The 20842-nt window shown below is 57.0% G+C and overlaps 1 protein-coding gene across 1 annotated transcript in view; it reads left to right on the top strand.

Moving 5' to 3' along the window:
- The window catches only part of COL22A1 (collagen type XXII alpha 1 chain), a 176173-nt gene that overhangs the window by 132851 nt on the left and 22480 nt on the right, over positions 1-20842 (top strand). Inside the window, exons 44-50 of the mRNA XM_037048599.1 lie at positions 4216-4329; positions 4640-4693; positions 10686-10739; positions 12316-12369; positions 15405-15458; positions 18311-18364; positions 19753-19806. Of these exons, the coding sequence (XP_036904494.1) occupies positions 4216-4329; positions 4640-4693; positions 10686-10739; positions 12316-12369; positions 15405-15458; positions 18311-18364; positions 19753-19806 (438 nt within the window). The remainder of the gene's footprint in view (positions 1-4215; positions 4330-4639; positions 4694-10685; positions 10740-12315; positions 12370-15404; positions 15459-18310; positions 18365-19752; positions 19807-20842) is intronic.

The raw sequence follows: 20842 nt of genomic DNA, 5'->3' as shown, positions 1-20842 counted from the left end.
CACCTGCACACTCTCTCCACGTGGGTCCGAGACTCGGGGAAGGGAGCTGCCCACGCAGGCCAGTGTTCCCTGATGCCCACAGGCCCCAGGTCCCAGACGGTAGAGAGCTGGGAACAGCTGGAGCAAGATGGAGTCGGGGCTAGGTTTCCCGTCCCAGAAAGGTCAGTCTTGCTGTGGTGAGTGTGGAGGACGCTTCTCTGCCTCCACTGGAAGCCTCTATCTAAACTTCGGGGGAAGCCAGGCTCTGGATTTAGGGTGATGTACCCCTTCCTTTCGTTCTGTGCTGAAACAACACTCAAACAGCTAGCTCGTGCCTGAGAGCAAGGGAGGGAACCAGAAGGGACAAGAAACCTTCTCAGAAGTCTGGGACGTGTCATCTCTCTGCACGTGGGGATGCCTTGATGGAAAAGCACACATTTTATTAAAAATTAAGTAGCAGTAAACACAGTCCTTCCCGATTTTATTGACGAGAGAGAGCGCTTTTTCCACAGTCAAGGACATGACGAGAAATCGTTACCTATCGATTCAGTCCTGTGTTTATACCAGCTCTCATTAGCCTGCACTGTTTTTCATAATGCCACCACTCTGGGGGGCTCTGGGTTTGCATCAGCCCCGGATGTCAACCTGCAGACAACCTGGTCTTTATGCTCGTGATAATGAGAGCAGGTGCCGCGAGGCCTGCGTGTCATGCTTTGTGGCTACGGCATCGGGACAGGTGTTTAGTGAGACCAACATTCCCGAACTGCTGAAGGATGCGGCTGTGTTCTTCGGAGAGGCGAGGCATGCCGCCGGGAATGTGGGCGCCCACCCGCGGGCCGGCCCCCAGAGACTCCCCGGTCCCGTGGAGCTGCGCAGTGTCCAGAAGCCCAGCAGAGAAGAGCCTGTGTGGTCCGCCCGGGACTGCAGAGCTCACTCTCCTCACTCCCTGCCTCTTAGTCACCAGCTGCGGGTGAAGGCCCGTTGGTGGGGTCCAGGTGGCAGGTGGCAGGGTCCGGGTGCTGGGCAGGCCTGTTTTATCACATGGTATTGGCCTCCGCCAAAGAACCGGGTCACGCAGTGGCCTCGTTCTGCTGCTTGGGAAAGAGCCTGGGTAGGAAGTTCATCTCCCCAGAGGCCCTGCCAAGCGAACGTTCGAGGTTGGATCTGCGCCCGGGGAGGCCGACCTCTGGGTGTGGATGAAGGTGATTCCCTCTGATCCCCACCAGCAGCCCTGTGGGCGGGGCTGTAACTCCCTGCGTTTCACGGAGTAGATGCTGAGCACAGGTGAGCCAGTCACTTGTTCGAAGTGACAGAGCTGGAGAGCAGCAGAGCCCAGACCCAGACTGGGGGTCCAACTCCAAACCGGTGCCCTCGGCGCCCTCGACTCTCTGACTTCACCTTTGCCTCAGCTAGAACTTCCCACCAGCCACCTGGTGAGCACAGGCAGGTAGTGGGTCCCCAGCCTGTCACCTAGGAGTCTGAAATATGGACTCCACAGCCCTGGGCCATGAGGGTCCTGGTGTCGAGCGAGAAGTTGGATAAGGTGCTCTGGGTTTTATTTCTTTTCCTGGGCTGCACCAATGGCTTTTGTCCACCTAGCAAGGGTTACAGTCGTGGTCCCTCTGGCAGGCATTTCCTGAGCACCTACTCAGTATGCGGCACCCCACCATGCGGCACCCCACCATGCGGCACCCCACTGAGTACAGTGATGGAGTGAGCGGGTGTGTTGAGAATATCGCAGAATGAAGGAGGGAGGGAGAGAGACTGGAGGGAATCAACATTACAGATCGTGCCCGAGGAGCCGCGCAGTGTGCTGCGTGCTCTCCTGCATTATGTCTTTTAAATGTTGCCACAATCTCCTAAAGTAGGAAAGCAGCCTTGTTAACAGATATGGAAGTAGCCTCGGGGGAAGTCACTGGCCCGAGGTGACTCGGTCTGGTGGAGGCATTGGGGGCTGGTACTGAGGATCAGGGCCTTCTGACCTGTGAACGGGGTGAGGCAGCAGGTTTGGGGAGGGAGATACTAACATGCAGCAGCTCGAGGTCACTGCGCTCTCACTGTGTGCCGGGCACGGCGTCAGAAGTTTCCCATTCATTGTTGTTCACTTCTCACCAGACTTTGGGGTCCCCGTGTCACAGATAAGGGGGCTGAGCCTCAGAGAGGTGGGCAACTGTACTGGTCTGGTTGGAGACAGAATCCCGTCTGGTCTCTAAGCCTCGGGAGCCCAGGAGCTCAGGAACCAAAGTGAACCTCAGGGTGGGGGTGGGGGTGCCGCATGGAAGCCAGCCTCGCCTGTGCTCACGGGGCTCCGGGACCCTCCCTGGCCACTCAGGGGCTACTGGCAGCTCTGGTCTTTAGGGGACAGCCCTTTACAACGTCTGTGGCCAGGACCGCCCTGGGAAGAGAGCCCTGCCAGGAACTGGAAGGATGTAGGACAGTGTGAGGTTTTGTGTCACTCGGGTGCTGTGGGTGCCGCTGCACTGCTGGCTTCTACTCGCCACTGCGCTCTCCGAGTCTAGCAACATCCCAGGGGCCAGGGTTCCTGCTGCCACCAGGCCGGCTCCAGTCCCCTTCCCGCTGTGTCCCTTGTGGTGTTTCAGGGACGTGTCTCACTTTGAAACACTCTAGGGGAGGTCTAGGAATAGGTAAGTTCCTCCCAGCCAAAGCTCAACAACTAAAAGCAGTACCCTCCAGCTTACATCCCCCACCATTGCTCCATACGCCCCAACAGTGGGCACCCGCCCCCTGCCCCCAAGTTCAATCAGCTTCTCGAACCAGCCTCTAAAGGAACATGGCGCAGGGCCACAGAGGTCAAGCGGCGAGTCGGTTTACGGAGCTGATGCTCCGTGGAAGGCCATTTGCTGTGCGCCGGGCATGCAAAGATGAGGCAACTCTGCCTCTGTGTTCGGAGGGGCGATAGTTTCTTTTGGCTTGACGTTGAGGGGATGGAGCTGTAAACAGAGCGCTTCAATAGCAAGACCAGGGCCCACAGTCTGAAGCCTTGAGGAGGGCTTCTTGGAGTGGGAGACTTCTAAGGAATCTTCAGAGACGAGTATGAGTGGAGCCGATGGAAGGAAGGCGGGTCTTTCAGCGCAACTCTGTGGGGAAGAGCCCGCCCACCCTGAATCGAGACCGGCGTGAACGTCAGTCACCGGAAGCGTCACCTCTCCAAACATGATCAAAGGCAGCCCCACGCGCCTTCGGAGCATGCAGGAGTTCATGCATTGGCTTCACGTCAGTTGGCACCAGTGAACCACGAACTCCCCCAGATCCATCCTCCCTGTGGTCTCCCAGCAGAAGGGCCCTGGCTCTCAGAGTGGCCACTTTGCAGGAGGCATGGAGGGAGTCACCGAGCAAACGTGTGAGATGGTCGCCTGGCTGCCCGGGCGGGGAGCTGTCTGATGCTCTTCTAGGTGCCTTGGTTGTGCTTCCTCCCTTCGCCCCTGTCCCAGGAGTGGAGAGGGGAGGTGGAGCAGGCGGGGCGGAGGGAGGGCACGGCAGATGTTTACCGCAACCCTGAGATAGGACGTGGGCTGCAGAGGGGTTGGCCAGCGGGCACAGCTTTGCACACGCTGTGCTCCGAGCCTGAGGATCCGGGGACAACACAGACAAGCTGGAAAACATGTTCTGGGGCTGAGAGAGGGTGGCATTCACTCAAGGGGCAGCACTTCATTGCCTCAGAGAACCCACGCCAAGATCAGCTCCGGGCACAGTCACTCAGCGCCCGCCCGGATGAGGAGGGATGCTGGGCGTGGTCCGGTTGGGCTTCGGGCCCAGCCGCAGGGTCCCGAGGGCCCTGCCTCCCTCCTTCTGCTTCTCTGGAAACCCTCGGATGAGGCCTCAGCTTCCAACGCCGTTTCGTCCGGAGCCTTGGGGACAGAGCCTGCTATCACGATCACTAAAGATTCGCAGTAAATCTGTGCCGCCAGTATTTTCAGATGCTCACGGATGTCTGGGCACTTCTGACATCACTGTCCTGGGCTGGCCTCCCAGCGGTCTGGCTGGCCAGAAGTAGGAAGACACAAGATAGTAATTCACATGTATGGGTGCTGAAGTCTGAGTTAAGATTAGGACAGAGAGAAGGGCAGGTGGGCCTCAGTGGGTGTGTGGGAGGGACAGCGCCCTGCTTGCGTTGCCATTGTCACTGGCTGGCCTGCTGTCGGTCTGCAGGGGGCAGGGCTGTGGCCGCCTCCCGCTTCACCAGTAACCGTGTGTGTGTGGTTGCCTCCCCCACAGGACCTGTGTCATGACTGCCCTCCGGGCCCCCCAGGCCTCCCGGGTCTGCCAGGTTTTAAAGGGGACAAAGGTCTCCCAGGACGGCCAGGGAGAGATGGCACAGAAGGGAAAAAGGTGAGGAGGAGAGGGACATGATGTTTTCATCGTCCTGGGGTCCCACTGCCACCTCTCAGGTGCCAGGGGGACAAGCCCAGTCGAGGGCATGGCTCCGGGAGGAGGAAGGGGTCGTCAGGTCATCTAGTGACTGGATGTCATGCTAACTGTGCGTATGGGTGTATCACTGACACCCTCTGCTCAGATCCCTGGGGTGGGGTGGGGTGCGATGGGGTGGAGGGGTCCCAGTGTCAGGGCAGTGCCTGCTGGTGACACTGTGAATGGGCTCCAGGCACTCATCCTTGTATTTTTCTCGTTTTTCCTGCTACAGGGAGATGCTGGGCCCCGAGGCCCCCCAGGGCCCCCAGGAATAGCGGGAGCACAGGTCAGTGGGCCTTCTTAAGGGCCGCGCATCCATTCTGCTCATCCCGATGGTTAATCTAAATGTGAGGAGGAGAGATGTTCAGTGTAAAGGAACAATGGCGTTAAGATCAGAACGCACATTCAAGGTCTGACCTTGGCACCGATGCTCTCCGTGACCTTTGGCAGCAGGGCCATCTCAACCAGTGTGAGGTTGTTCATTTACAGACGCCACAAAGGGTGCAAGAGTGTGGTCAGCTGCAGGCTGGACTGTGTGGTGCTCACTAGTTAAGACAGCAGCCTCGGGGCTGTGTGGCTTTAGGCAAACCCTTGCCCTCTCTGGGCCTCAATAACCACTCTCACTGACGAGAGTGAAAACCATTCTGAGCCAGGCGAGAGCTGGACGGTGGGATGACCTAGAAGAAATGGTGATTGCCGCTAGGAAGGAGCCCTGCCATGTGCAGAGTGTCACTCACTGTCCCATGAATGACTGGGCGCCCTTCCCAAACCACAGGATGCTCCGTGGGCTCACAAAGCCAGTGTGGGAAGCTCTGGCTGCCAGGGTAAGCATCCGAGGCCATGGCCACTGGCGCTCCCGTTAGCTCTGTGAGTGCTGGCATGGGGACAGGGAGCAGTGGGGGCCAACCTCCCTGCCTCCTACCCCTCCCCCAACACTGGGGCTCCCTGGGGCGCCCCCTGGTTCCCTGTGCCCTCTGCTGCTGTGAGCTCTGCACACTGCCAACCCCACATGCCAAAGTGCCACACGGCTCTGCTGCAGCCTGCCCGGGACGCGGTGAGGCTCATGTGATGGGAGCTGCAGCACAAGCTTGTCAGTCGAGAAGCAGCTCAGGGGTCAGCCCTGCAGGACTGGAGTCCCCTCCGTGACCCAGGACAGTCCTCACCTCTGCACCCTCCACTTCTCGGGGTACACCAGGGAGTGTAAGAGCAGTGATCCCATTGGCAACATTGCAGACCTCCCCCAGCCTCTGGGTGCTGCCCTCTGAGCCCGGGGGCCACAGCCGCGTGCACGGCCAGGTGTGGGGTGAGGCCCTGGGCGGAAATGTGGGAGGAAGCCAACACCTCAGGAGCCGAGAGAAATAAGAGTCAGTACTGTGGTTTTAAAAGTTTAAATTGGTGCAATAGATTCATGAGACACAGAAGATGAAAACTTAACGTGAAGGTGGGGCACAACCCTATGCTTGAGTGACTTGCCTCTCACACCTTCCACCCCCCAAGCCCAGCCCCGTGGGGCCTGTGGAGTTGCATGTTCTTCATCTTGAGTTACGCGGCATTAATGCTGACATTCGAAAGCACTGACTACACCCACGGCTTCTACGCCCAAGGCGAGTGCCTCACTCGCGTCTCCTTAGGCTCAGCCCTGGGGACTGGGGTGGGGGCTGTTACGTTTGCTATTGAAAGGCAAACAAACAAACAAAAATACTGGAGTGTTGGGGCATTATTACGGAAAACATACTGGCCCCCCAGGCCCTGGCTGGCAGGTGGAGACGCCTGGAGTCTGTCAGCCGTGGCCATGGGGGGGCTCTGTAGGGTTGCGATGTGCCTTGTCGGGTTGTGACGTGCCCAGGACTGCCGCTTCGGAACTGCAGTGCCAGCCTCAGTGCGGACGGCACGAGAGCCGTCGTCTGGGGCCGCGCCCGTGGCGAGACGCCCGTAAAGTGTGCAGCATCCGCGGCCTTCCTGTGTGTTGCCCTCCCTTTCTGGGGTCACCATCGGGGCTGAGCTTCGCACTGGGGGGAATTCTGCACCCGGTAATTCTAGCCGACCCCTGCGGGACCTTTGGTCACTTCCCTGCCGTTGGTTTGCTGGCCGCTGGGTTTAGCCTCTGCGAGGAATGGCCGTTATTCAGGGAAACAGGAGCCAATCAATTACCCAGCGCGGGAGTTTTCGCACTAAGTCGGAGTCACGCTCCCTGCCTGGCCGACCTTGCTTGAAGTGCCGGTGTCTTGGGATGATGGATTTGTCTTTGTTCTTTCATAATTGGATTCAAGAGAGTGTTTGTTCCTTCACATATGTGGAGAAAGCAAAGAAAGCTTCCATCTGGAAACAGAACAAAAGTTTATTCGTGCCGCATCAGAGTAGCAGAGTCCTAACTTCTCCACTTGAGAGTCCGTGGCAACCTTGAGGCATCCTCGGGGCTGAGGTCCACCCCCCACAGCGAGGCCACGGGCGGTTACAGCCACAGGCCTGACGACCTGCGTTGTGATGCGGTCTGCTTCGATGTTCGGCAGCGTCCTGGGAGGTAGAGACACCATCCCACTTCACAGAGGAGGAAACCGAGGCTTAGCAAGGTTAACATGCCAGTGTCAGGAAACCTTTAGGTGCTAGAGCCAGGGTGAGGCCCTGCCAGTCCGACCCAGGATTCCCACTCATTAGCACCCTGTTACCCCGGCACTGGGACCTGGGTGTCAGCACCAAGGACAGCCCCCAGGGCTCCTTCCTTCCGTCTAATCCCACCTCCAGTGAGGGCCCTAGAGGAGCGTTACCCTTGGTCGGGAGAGTGAGTCCCAGAGAAGTTGTGTCCAGTCAGAGGACTCCCAGGCCTGCCTTGCTCCTTGACTTCCAACCCACGCCGGTCTCGACACTCTTCGCCCATCGCACAGGCCTCTCCAGGCAGCAGGTAGGAGGGCGGGGTCATGGCGGTTGAGCTTCACGGTCAAACGAGAGCTCTGCGAGATGTGCGGACCTGAACGTGGATCTGTAAACTGAAATGCTACCGGTGGCGAAGCACTTGGGACTGTGGCTCAAGCCCTTTCGCAGCCGGGGCCCTGGGTGTGCACTGGTCAGGGCTGGCTGCGCCTGCTTGCCTATGGTCGTCGCTCAGCGTGCGGCGGGTCAGCCTCCCCAGGATTCGTCTTGCGGATTTGCAGTGGCCCTTGCCCGTGGCCCGGTCTGGGGAAGTTAATGCCGCGGTCGGTTACAGAGCTTCATTCCAGGCCTTCAGAGTGCGGGGCGAGGTCTGGAGGGAGCGACTGCTGTCAGGATTGCGGTTCAGATGGAGGAGGAGGAAGGAGCAAGGTGCTCATCAGAGCAATGGCCCCGGGAGCATGGATTTCCACGGAGTCAGATGTGCAAACCTCTCCCGGGTGGGAAATGCTGGCTATTTTGTTCCCCAGGAAAAGTGTCTGGTTCCCTGCTCATCCACATACCCACCAGCCGGGGCAGGGGCATGGTGAGGATCAGAGAAGCTGCATAAGCAGAAGTCCCTAGCTCTGCGGACGTTCTGGACGATTCTGGGAGGCAGAGCTCACCCATGCTCTGCTGGTCTTAGAGCTGCCAAAAGAGGCCCTGGAATCCCATAGTGCCTGGAAGGGGACCCAGAGCGGTGGTCTGCATGCTCTTTCCGAGAGCAGATGTCTCTTTTCACCCATAGCTGCCTCACCAAATGTCCCCTTAACAGTCCCCTTCCGAGTCAGGAGGTATAAAGACCGGTCAGGTATGGGCCATAGCTGCCAGGGCCCGATGCTGTGTTGGAGAGCACAGATGTACAGGCTGGTGACTCTTGGAGAGGTCAGACTGGGGCTGGAGGCCCCCCAGAGCGGCAGGGACAGCCTGGGCCTTGGAGGTCAGTTGGTTCCCCAACCTGGCTCTGCCCCTGATGAGCTGAGTGAAATTTGCTTACTAGTTACAGGATTTGGAAAGTTTATTTGGCTTCCCCGAACCTCCAGTCTCTCACCTGGTCTACCTTGCAATGAAGACGGAAGGAGCAGTTGCCAAGCATGAGGACTGGCCTGGGCACAGAGGCGTGTGGGCTACGCGGAGCCCCGAGTGGTCCCCGCAGCTGGTGCTTGACAGTTGTGACAGGCGGCCTCAGATTTCCTATCTGAGCACTCCATCAATGACCCTACCTCGTGGAGAAGTCTTCCTGGTGAAATGCAATAACGTAGATGTATTAAACGTTTTTCTCCATCAGCCCAGGCTGTTCCCAGAGCAGGACGTGCCATGGGGCCTCATTCGGAGAGCACCCGCAGGGCGCCTGGCAGAGTGGAGGCTCGGTGAGCACCAGTCTTCTCTTGGGGCAGGAAGCCAGTGGGCTGGGGGCGGCTGAGCTGGCTCTGATCCCACCTGCAGGGGCCACGGGGACAGGGACAACGGTGGAGATCCTTGAGCTGCTGATGTTTCCATTGTTGAGCGATGAGGATTGAAACCATCCCAGGCCCAGACTGAAGGCTGGAGCTTGAAAGGAAACCATTTACTTTTAAAGGCGATTGTTGCGAACTGTCAGAGAAGCCGGGCTATTCAGCATCAGTTCTTTTCACGGAGACTATGGTGCGGCCTGGAGGCAGTGTGCTGGCTTTGTAGATTTAAAAGCTGCCGAAGTGATGGCATGCAAAAATGTTGGAACAAACTCTTCCCTCTGAGCCTATTTTCCTGCTCTGCACGATGGCACTCTGTGGGCACCAGCTCGCCTAACCGTCCCAGCATGCTCAGGGAAGCAGGCAGGGGCGTCCTTCTCAGGTGGTTCGTTGCTGATGAATGGCTGCTGGGGGGCAATGTGGACGGAGAGAAGGTCGGCTGGATGCTTCGGGGAGAGCACCAGAGGCTCTGGACTGGGAAGGACCCTCGTCGGTGGACTTCCCTCCCTCCTTCATTTACTGGATGAACAAGCTGAGAGCCAGGAGGGAGCCGTGGTCTCTTCAAGGATGCAAAGATGAGAGATGACAGGCTTGGAACCAGAGCCAGGACTGACTTTCTGCCAAAGACTTAATTCACTGCATAATGCATCCTTTTAGAGGAACTGAATGTTGTTGTTCTCAAATAGCATTTTACTGAAACACACTTTTAGTACAGTAAATGCAGAGCCAAAACAGGTGAGAGTTAAGAGATTGGAACTTTTGAATGTTACTTTTAGGGTTAGTCTGTAAAAAGTGTTTCTGGCAGGTTGTTGCATGTTATGGATGTTTTTATACCCACAATAATGGTGGTGATGGTGGTGGTGATGGTGGTGATGGTGATGCTGGTGGTGATGGTGATGGTGGTGGTGATGGTGGTGATGATGGTGGTGATGGTGGTGATGGTGAGGAGAAGCATTGATGGCTAATGTTTATCGAGCGCTAACAATGAACTCATCACTAGCTTCAGCACAGTGTAGACCTTAGGCCATTAATCTTTACAACCTCATGCCAAAGATGCTCTTACCAGTATCCTCATTTTAGAGGGGAGCAGAGGTGAAGCACCTTGCCCATGGCACGTAACTACTGAATGACAACACCATGGTTCACATACAAAATGACGCAACACGGTCATTTTAACCAACCTTTGTTGTGCTCTGACAGCGGGCTGAGTTCTACAGGAAGTGTTTGCCGTGTTCTGTCTGATTTCATTCCCCTAACATTTCATGGGCTGGACTGTCATTATCTTCTCTGTTTTGTAGATAAAAACGACAGCTTAGAGTTCAAATGACCAGCTCAAGGTTCCATGGGCACTAAGGGTGGGAGCAAGGGGCGCATATCCAGAGACCATCTTCCTCCTGAGCCCATGGCCTGGTGCTGCCTCAGCTTCTCCCCCCTCCCCCCTTCCTCCCTGCATGGTGATGCCCACAGACACTGAGCTGACGTGTGCCGTCCCCTGCCACACCTGCAGCATCCTACTTCCCTCTTAGCTGACCCTCCAGCTGCCCTGTGCCATGGCCCTTGGAACCCTCCGAAGTCTAGGACCACCACACAGCCTTCCAGTGGCCTCCAGGGCCCTTGAATTATGTTCAAGGGTTAACGCACTCAGCTGTCTGTGAAGTGGGCTCTGCCTGTCCCCCCAGTCCCATTTCCACTGCACCCACTAGAAGCCCACAGCCCAGTTACATCACCCCACCAGCTGGTGTTCAACCAGATGGTGTCTGTCTGCTGACACCCCACCTGGGCTAAGGGTGAACTTGACACAAGATTGGTGAGGAGAGGGAGTGAGGTAGTGAGCGGGCAGATGGATGGGCGCAGGCAGCCTTTTGTCTTCGCAGCACAGCGCCAGCAGAGCGTCCCTTGATTGGCTTCCTTTGTCCTCCCCAGGGGAGCAGAGGGGAGCGTGGAGCAGATGGAGAGGCCGGGCAGAAGGGCGAGCAGGTAAGGACTGTGTAATGAATCACTCACCTGGAGGAGCATCGCTGTCCCTCCTCAACCCCTTTTCGCCATTTCTCACATTATCCCTCATCTCCTCTGCGTGCATGGGAGGATTTTTTTAAATCACATTTTCCTGGTTCCTACTGGAATCCTCTGGCTTATTCTTACCTTCCTCCTCCCCAATTATCTGAGGAGCTTGCCTTTTTAGAACATTCTTTTGGACTCTTGCTTTCAGTGCTTCTTGTCCACTGGAGTGGCTGCCATTTATCACAAAGCATCCCTTACTTTCCTACGACGCCCCCTTTGTTTCTCAAGTACCCATCACATGACTAACACATGGGGCTGTTGAAGTGCCTGGCAGAGGCCCCTGCTGGGCTCCGCGCATCCAGCCCGGCTGGACCTCTTCTCCAGAGACACCACATGGGGGCGCCAGTGATGACACACGGCTCCTGCAGATCTGAACACTGCAAGTCCCCTCACCTTCACCCAGAGCCACCAGCTGCTGCTGCCGTCTCAGCTGCCCCGGCTCCCTGGGCAGCCTCTGTGCCGCTTGGACTGACCACCGTGCTTCCGCCTGGCTGCTGACTCTCTGTGCCTGGCTTTTCCTTTCCCCTCTCCCTCCTGCCCTCGTCCTGCACTTCTCGCTCACTGACGCATCCCTCAGCTCGTGCTCATGGGAAGCCAGCTCCCTGCCGGGTGCTGCACAGGCTCGGAGACCCAGAGTAGCGGTGGGTGGATCCAGCCCACAAGCATTCATCCTGCGAGGGGGTGAGGCAGAGAGGCCGAGCTGGGTTCGAGGTCTGAATGACGGGCGGGCTCAGCTGAGCCCCCAGTGAACCTGGAAACCAGCATGCGTTTGTGTTAGTCTCGTAAGGACGGGTGCCCGAAGGTGGGGGATCCATGGTGAGCGTGTGACCCGCTGTGAAACAGCAGCTGGTGTTTCCAGTGGCCGGAGTTGGAGGTGGAGGCCAGGGGGGTCCTTTGTTTGGGGCAGTTTGCTTGCTTGCATAAACCGTTGTGTGAAAGTAAATGTTCTTTCAACACTCTTTACATTGGAACTTGTTTAGCTGTTTCTATGACACACCTGGATCCCTCTCCACGTGGAGACATGAAACTCTGTTTTAAATAACTGTATTATTGTCACCGGGTGGGATCGTAGTTCAGTTAGCCAAACCAGTTCCCCGTGAGCTCATGCTGTGTCTGTGTGTGTTTATTTACCGGCGGGCTTGTGCGATGGGGCATTCCTCGCCGTGAGCCCATCACCCAGCGCAGCGGGTTCATCTGTCACGGCCACTCCTGCTGTCCTGTGTCCTCACGCACTCCCCCACACTCCTTTCTTCACACTGTCTGGAAGCAGACCCACTTTCAGGACGGGCTTGCTTTTCTGAATGTCATCAGATCCTTGGCCGGCCCATCGAAGCCCCAGCAGGGCGTGGAGACGGGCTTCTGCGCATCCTGGTCTCCATCTGCGGTGTCCCTGGAGTTAGAGGACAGGTTCTGGAATGCTGCCGCCTGACGTGTGGCAGGTGAGCAGAGCCACTCGGGAGCCACTGTAAAGGTCTGCCTCTCTGTCTCCTAGGGTCACCCCGGCGTTCCAGGCTTCATGGGGCCCCCAGGGAACCCCGGACCACCCGTAAGTCATCCTCTGTCGTTCCCTCCTCTTTCAACCTTGTATTCGAACACACTCCTGTCCTCAGTGGAGACAGGGCTGAGCTGGCTGGATCTCCTATGTTAAGGAACGAACTGACATCTACAGGTCCCAGGGGCCCTCGGGGGGGAGAGCAGGGGACCTGAGTGGCGTGGACGGGCAGTGGAATCCGAATGCTGTTTGGACATGGGCAGGGCTGGAGGCGTGGTTGGTTTCTTTATTTTCATCCAGCCAGAGGTGGGAGGCCTGAGATACCTGCAGGGTTAGGTCTTGAGTAGGGGACGTAGAAGCAGCCGGCCGCCCCCCATGGGAACCGGGCTCACGGCGAGGGGCTCTGGGAGTCACGCCAAGTCCCGTGAGCCGGCTTCCTGGATTTGCTACAGTCAGCAACAGTCGCAGTAACTGTGTGCTACTGCCATTCACCATTGCGACTTTCAGCTGATCATCCTGGTTGACCCGAGGCACGTGTTGTTATAGTAGCGATAATGACTGCCATTCACAGTGCCCCATCCGTCCCTCTCCGGCTCCTGCTTTCATAGCATCTGCAGCTCTGACACCGAGGGGCCCCCCTCTTAGCAAACTGCCTCCCTGCGGCCTCGGCCGTTTGTGATTAGGCTCCTCTGCCCCAAGTCCGCTGCGGTCGTTACCAACCATGGCCGTGGTGAGAGGCGGTGGGACTCAGTTTCCTCCCCAAGCCCAGGACCGGTTCCAAGGGAGTCCCATGTGTTCCCCAGGAGCCCTGGCCCCCCAGACCTTCCAGAAAGTGGGTGAAAGACCACTCAAAGGGAACCTGCTTCCGATCGGGACCGACCTGTGGCAGTAAATAGTGAAGGAGGGGTTTGGTTAGAAGCATGAGGTTAAAATGTGTGAGATTGAGCTTGCTTTACTTTGTTTTTCAACAACGTCTCATTGACCCTGATTCTAACTTTGTGGTAATTTTTAGAATAAATCACATTGTTTTAAATGCATTTAAAAAATGAATGTTAGCCTGAAAGGGCATATTTATAGCAAACTTGTAACAGGTAAGTTGCCCACAAGGTGTGACAGCTCCCCGTTTCCTGGGACACCCCCCGGGACCTTCGCCACTCAGCTCGCTGTCCCCACACGGGCCTTGCCTCAGTTCCTAACTGTCCCAGTGCTGCCACCTGCACTTTTGTGGGTGGCCTTGGGGGGGATTCATCAGTTTACTCTTGTTTAACTTGTCACCCTGTCTGTGGTCCCCCGGAATACAGACACCAAGCAGACTAGCTTCCCTTCAAGTTCATTTCCTGGTGGGCACTCAGCATTCTTCTCCTGAATCGGTAGAATTTAATCCATCTCAGCTCGGCTCCGGACTCTAGGATGCCAGAAGCTGTTGGCAAATTACTGTAGAAGGATACAGGTTTGCAGCAGAAGCTCCTCATTCGGTGAGGATGGACTAGGTGTGCAGTGCCCCCCTGCAGCAGCCCGGGTGCAGGGCGGCCTGGACCGTAGGCGGTTCATTGTAAATGCTACCGCTATCCCTCATTCCATGAACATGGCCCGGGTCCTTCCCCAGTGGGGCAGACGCAGCCGAGTCAGACTGCATCCCGTCCAGGATTGTTTGATACGGAGCCTTAGACGCATCTTCCAGAGCCGTGACCAGTCCCCCTGTGGCACCGGGCCATGGTGTGGCCGTCTGTGTGTCCCCAAAACTCTTCCAGAACCTGGCGCACCATCGGCACGCAATGCACATACGTGATACACGTGAACCAGGACCGCTGGGACAGTGTCAGTGACACCCCGTGAGAGCACGCAAGCTGTCCCATACCTAGTCTGGGTCTGCAGTCCTGCTGGCCTTGTGCTGGCCAGCAGCCACACACCCCAGACCACTCTGTCGTCAGCACAGTGGCGACGGGAGCCCCCAGTGGGGAGGCCCGAGCGCGTGCCCTATGTGGGCTCTGCGTCACAGGCACTGAGTGCGTGTTGTCAGTGACTCAGAGGGAGCAGGGCGCCTTTGTCTCCATTTTACACGGACCTGAGATGCAGAGGATCAAAACGAGTTGCCTAAGACTGAGCAGCTCATCACGGAAGAACCAGGGTGTGCCCCCCCACCTGGGGAACTGTGGCTCTGGGCGGGGCACTCCTGATGGCACCCTCCCTTCTGGGCTAAGGACATTGCGAGCTTCGCCTCCTGCAGTCCTCCCTGCCTGGCGGCGTGGGAGTATCTCTTTCTGCCCTTTCCTGGACGAGGAACCGAATCTTGGAGACCTTGCTCCCCTCGGCCAAAGCCGCGAAGAAGCCATGTATTAATCAGTCTAGCCAGTCTTCGTATTTATCACCCAGCCTGCCTAGCCCCTAAACCGTGTATTTATTTAAGAAATATTTCCTGTCCACTACCTATAAGACGCAGCTTTAGTTCCCCAATAAATCAATCAGTAAACACTAGGACGTCAGAGGGTGGCCAAGGCTGTGGAGAAGAAGGAAAAACAGGAGGTGCAGAGGCGGAGGTTTGCCGTTTGGACGTGGGAGGTACACAGGGTCCCACTGAGAAGCTGAGCCCCGGGGCAAGAGGCAGAGGGGGCAGGATACGGACTCTGCCAAGTGGGGATCGGGCTGTGGGCGACGGAACAGCAGGTGCGAGAGCCCTGAGGCAGAAGCGTGCAGGGCCCGCCCTGCACCACCGCCCTGTGCCCCTCGTCTCTCCCGGGTTTCCGTCCGTTCACCCCTCCCTGAGTTGGCACGAGTGATGCCTCCTTGTCTCCCTGAAGACGAATCCAGTCGCTCATTTCTTGCCTGCCTTCCTGAAATGTCCCCTGATAGGATTGAAAATGTCTCCTGTGAAGCAAGACCGATTGCTGTTGTCTTAGGGACGATGGGCTGGCACGAGCTTTGGCCCTTCCCGAAGTGTGGCTGCCATCTTCCCAGCGTCTTTGTGTCCTGGAGCCCGGCCCAGCCCCGCGGGGAGAGCTCGGGATGTGGGGGCTGCGTGATGCTCGTGCACGAGAATGGCTCGGGACCTCTGGGCAGGTGCGCGCCAGCCTCACTCTCATTGTCTGTAGGGAGCGGACGGAGTCGCCGGAGCTGCTGGACCACCAGGCATCGAAGGGCCCCCGGTAAGTCCCTCGGTGGACAGGGTCTGCCCTCTGTCTGTGTTTGCCTTTCCCACCCTGTCTTAGGACTCCTGCCTCCGTGGCTTTCACGTCCCCAGGGTCTCATCACTAGCCGTCAGCCACAGGGGTGTCACTTTCTGTTAGGGCCCCAGTCAGAGGCTTGGAGGCATGGCCTGAGAATCTGGGACAGCAGAATGCAGCTTCCAACCCTCCTGAACAGGCATGAGGCCCAGCCACACGTCTGAAGCAGGGGGGCTCGGAGCACGCCCATCCTGAGCCCCCCGGGTCTCGCGGGAAGCCTGCCAGCTGGGAGGCAGCTGCTGGCATCCAGCTGTTCTGGAGGCCGGCGTAGTTTGGAAAGGGGGGGCTCGAGCCAGGGCGGTAACACCGCCACTGCTGTAGCTGCCCTGAGACCCAGGCCGTTTACCTCGGAAACCATAATCGGAGGCGTGGCCCGAAGCTGTGAGGCCCTCCCTCTTGGTTTCAGTGCCCTAAGTGAAGGGCAAACCTCAGGGTATTGGGCGCCAGGCAGTGGCCCCTGCATACGCCATCACTTAGAGGACAGCACAGCAACTGGGCGCCCCGTACCTCACCCGACGGCCCTGCATGTCGGGGTGGTCCAGAATCACTGTCTCCACCTTATAAACAAGGAATGTGGGGGCCAGCGAAGCAAAACTACCAGTTCAGGGTCACATGCTAAGGAAGGGTCAGTGCCAGGTACAAACCCCACCTCCAAGTGTCTCAGGGTCAAGGTCCAAGTCTGGCCCGCAGGCAGGTCAAGGCCCTAGTCTCTCTGGACTCTGGTGCCAAGGGCACCTTAGGAACCATCCAGGAGCTTAGGGGGAGGTCCACTCCTCCTCGTCAGATGAGGAGTTCAAAGCCAGAGGGGGCTAGGTCACCTGTCCAAGGTCGCACAAAGTAATATCCATACAGATGGGCTTATGTCAGATAACCACTCATTCCACGCTGACCCACGGGGCAAGGTGGCCAGGGGTGGAGCTGGAGGGCTGTTGAAGTTGCAGAAAACAGCCACCACGGCTCTTTTCACGGCCATGGTCTGGCCGGGCCTTTCGAGACAGCCCACCCGGAAGTCCCCGGACGAGCAAAATGCCAACGCACAGCGGGCAGCAGCTTGCTGATTCGCAAGCAGCAGCAGCGGCCCCCAGTACAAACGGACGCACTGTTTGCCCAAGGAGGGTCGTAGGTGAGGCCCAGGCGTGAGTCTAGGAATGAAGTCACACAACCTAAGACACTAATTCTGTTGTCCTCTCAGCCGCAACTTAGGGCTATGCTGGAAGCTGTCCGTGGTCCTGATATTTCCCCGTGAGCGTCAAACTAGGAAATATTTGGACGTTTTCTTAGAGCAAACAATGCCTGTGGATGGTTCAGAAATAGCAATTTAAAAAAAAAGTAAAACAGGGCATAGTTTAAAAGGCCCACAACCATAAAACCCTTCGGTATAGTTCGAGTTAAATGATATAAATCATTTGCTGATCTCGTAAAACGAGGCTGTCCCTGGCTTTGGTTCTGGCCGCACAGAGCCCTTGGCCGGCGCTGTGGAGAGAGCACCCACCCGCCTACTGTGTACTGCTTCTAAAGGAAACGGTTTGAGAATCCAGGAACCCTCAAATCCGTGAACATCGTAAAACCCCGAGTGATGGTCAAACATTCGCCCCAAGTGGTTTTTGTTTTGTTGTTGTTCTGTGTCGGTCCAAGTGGCGCTGTGCCCGGGCGGTGTCAGGTCTCGAAAAGTGAATGTGGAGAGTGTAAATCCTTTTGAGAAAAGATTTTAACCAACCAAGAGCAAACCTAGAGCATCGTCCATTCTTCACCAGTTCCCAACGGTCTTCACAAAACGATCTCTATATCTTAGTGCATTACTGCCGTCTTTCAATTTCCTTAGGTAGAAAATAAGACTCAGTGAGTGAGCTGTGGTTGAGTTGAATCAGTACTGAATAAAGTGTGTTTTGGGTCTCCTGATTAGATTTTCTTTATATGACAACACATAAAATCTGTATACTTCTGAAATAAATGTTAAATATTTTTGCTTTTCTTCAAGAGGCTAAACTCATAGCTCTAAGAACACATGGAATAGGGATTGGGGGTAAGACCTGGCCTTGGGAGCCAATGCCACAAGAAGCCTAGACAGGGGATTTTGACAGTGCCGGGCCGTTCAACACTCACAGCACAGACCCAGGGTGACACGCAGTGCTCACCACGTTAGAGTGACGCGCTGGTGGCCTCACACAGACTTAGAAAGCTGTGGGTGATGGCCGTGCGTGTCTTTGATGAGCAAAGTCAGAAATAAAGGATTAATGTGACAACTAATGTAAACACAGTCTTTTGAAACATGAGGTCTGTCTCACAGGGAAAGATACCAAACATGACCATTGGTGGTAAGAGGTTTGGGGACCTCTGGACAGGAGGATGACTCAGACCACCGGGTACAAGTGCCCCTGGTCAGCGGCTCTCTTGCCCTGGGTCCTGTACCCACCACAGCCTCAGTGCTCTGTGGCATGGACGTGGGTCTCTGGCAGTTTGGGGGGAAAGGGCAGAGTTTGGTCTGGACCCGGGTCTGTGAACTCCAAAGTGGTTTTCCCCAGAACACTTCCAGTCGTGAATTCCCGAGTGTGGGTAACAGGACCAGAGTGAGTCCAGGCCGACACCCCAGTCTGTCCCACTATGCTCTGCCCTGGGCACTCGCTGCCAGGGAGGTGCTGCCCAGAAAGGCAGCAGGTGGGGGCAGAGCACCCACTCTTTGTCACCAGAGACCCCTCCTTCCTGTGTGACATCATATCCTTGCAGAAAGCCACTCCAGAAGGTGTAACAGTGTTTTTGTGTCTCGGATCTTTTAGGGGAAAGAAGGTCCTCCTGGCCCCGAAGGCCCATCTGGGTTCCCCGGAGTCCCTGTAAGTGCCACTGAAGGGGGGAAGTCTGGTTTCTCTGCTGCGCAGATCAGCAAGTGACAGTGCCTGTCACCATCTCGGAGGCAGACATGGTCCCTGGGGGTGGGGGTTGTGTGTTCTAGGGCATGAGGGGAAAAATAACCAGTACAGAGAATTAACTTTCAGTGCAGTTCATCGTAGTATTGTTCTTTTATGTGTGTATTTGTTGTTTGCCTGTTTAAATAGCATTTCACCTCTCTCCACATGTGTGTGCATGTGCCTGTGTGTCTGTGCACACAAAGAGAGCCGCCACACACCTGCACAGGGAGATGAGCCGAACGTGCATGTGTGTGCACACGTGGCTGAGGTCATTAATTACTGTGACACTGAACATTTTATGTTTTCCACGCTGGTATCAAGCGTTTGTGAGTCTTCCCCACACTCCGTGTAACGAATGCCCGTGGTGTACACCGTCATGCTTCTGTCGCCTCGCACACCTCACTGCTAGTTGTCAAGTCCAGGACACTAGCGGTGTTGTGGATTCACATGGAGCACTTTTCTAATTCCTGGGTGACGGTCCCTAAAAGTGCGGTTCGCTTGTCTGAGTTCAGTCACGTCTGAGGCTCTCCACACAAGCTGCACGGTCACTGTCCCCCGACATTACTCTGGACTTGTTAGCTCCACAGCCTCCCCCTGAGGCGGGGACCTCCTCTTGGTCAACGAGAAGGCTGGTCCAGAGAGGCCGGGGGTTGTCCCCCATCCTCCACTGAGAACGAGGCCTCCTGCGTGGCTCCGGCCTGGCCTGGACCTGCATCTGGGGCCCTACTGGCCACAGGCCCCGGCCCTGTCCCCAGGGTGCATTCTCATGTTCCAGCTGTACTGGCTCACTTTTGGCTACCAGGACACCTGGCACCCCCCCCCCCCCACAGGGCCTTTGCACATGCATTTCTGTCTGCCCAGGAAGCCCTCTCATCACCCCTGGGGAGCAGTGGAGGCCTTGGACCTTCCAGCCCCTCATGGGCTCTGGGGGCTATGCAAAGGGCTGTCCTGTGGACTATGCAGCCTCCTCCTTGTCTTCCTCAGCACCCATCTCTCCCCTCTTACCCCCTCGGTCAATCCAGGGCCCAGATACAAGGCCCTGTCACCCCACGTCCAACCTCATGAACGTGTCCTAGAGTGTCTTTTCTAGACCAACGGCAATAATAAAGCAACCACTTTGGCGATCTGCTTCTTCATTCTGCACCAGACGCTGCAGGCTGGCGCCCAAGCCAGAATCTGGGGGTCAGGGAAAAGCCAGGACACCCAACCTGTTCTGCTGGGTGAACCCCTTCTGTGTGTGATTGGAGCCCCGCATGTCCTCCCCTCCCCCATGGGAACTTCGTGCACATAACCCATTTGAGTTTCTCTTGCAGGGAGCAGAAGGCAAAGAGGGCAGAGATGGGAAGCCAGGTCCCCCTGGAGAACCGGTGAGAGACTCTGAATTCCTACCATTTACAGGCCAAGTTAGCGCCCCCTTGGGGACACCTGTGCGGCACCCCGGAGCTGCTCGGTACTGGGCACCAGGAGAGGCATTTTCTGTGCTGGCGAGCCTGCTGGGTAATTGCTGCTGTCCCCACTGCTCAGCCGAGGAAGCTGGGTCCTGGGACAGGAGGTGATGGGCCTGGAGTCACGGGAACCAGACAGAATTGGAGCCTGGGCCCTGGCCCCATCTGTCCTCTGCATTTTTTAACTGCCCCAGGCGGCCTTGATCTGAATAATGTGGGAGGGGACCTGAGGCGGGTGAGCCCTGGCCAGGGTGCAGATCTGAAACTTGAAAAGCCGGTCATACCCGCCAAACACCAGAGAGCTGCACCCGCTGGTCCCAGGGAGGGCAGTCTGCCCCTCTTCAACTTCTGCATCCAGTTGTGTGTGTGTCCTTCTTCCTCCACATCGTCTGTCCGGGACGCTGGGCTGTGAGCTGGGCTGTGTCTCTGCAGCCCCGGCTTCCGTACCTTCACCACAGCCGCCCCCAGGGTCCCCACTGGGGTGTGGGTGTCAGTGCTGCCTCAGACAAGGAGAGGAAGGTACAGAGAGGTGGGGAAGGCTGGCCCAGGTCCCCAGCCAGGGAGTGAAGGCCGGAGTCCAGGGTGCAGAGGGCTGGGAGCGAACTGTGGTGCGGTGTGCTATCCGGTGGGGCTGGCGTGACGGTGCAGCGTCCCTGAGGCTATTGGTCCACGTGGTCTGTTTATGAAAGGCCTTTTCCAGAAAGACTTGTGCCAGGCACAGGGCACAGACTGGTCTAAGGCTGGGTCTGCTCTGGGTGAGCTGGCTCACAGGGACGCAGGCTGGTCTCCTGGCCCGGGTGGGACTCAGGGACTCCCACTCTAGCGTCCACTGGTTGGTTCAGTCTGGAACATCAGCCTGTGGCTGTCCTGACATTTGTCACTCTGAGCTGCTTGTAAGGACCTGGGCCCAGGGATAGGGGGTCTCGGAGACCCCCTAAAAGCAGACTACACATGAGGG

This window comes from Sturnira hondurensis, unplaced genomic scaffold, assembly GCF_014824575.4.
Source record: "Sturnira hondurensis isolate 20B ecotype Veracruz unplaced genomic scaffold, ASM1482457v3 Scaffold0006413, whole genome shotgun sequence".
NCBI classification, from domain to species: domain Eukaryota; kingdom Metazoa; phylum Chordata; class Mammalia; order Chiroptera; family Phyllostomidae; genus Sturnira; species Sturnira hondurensis.
Note: the sequence above shows the minus strand (reverse complement) of the source record. Positions and strands in the feature narration are given on the sequence as shown.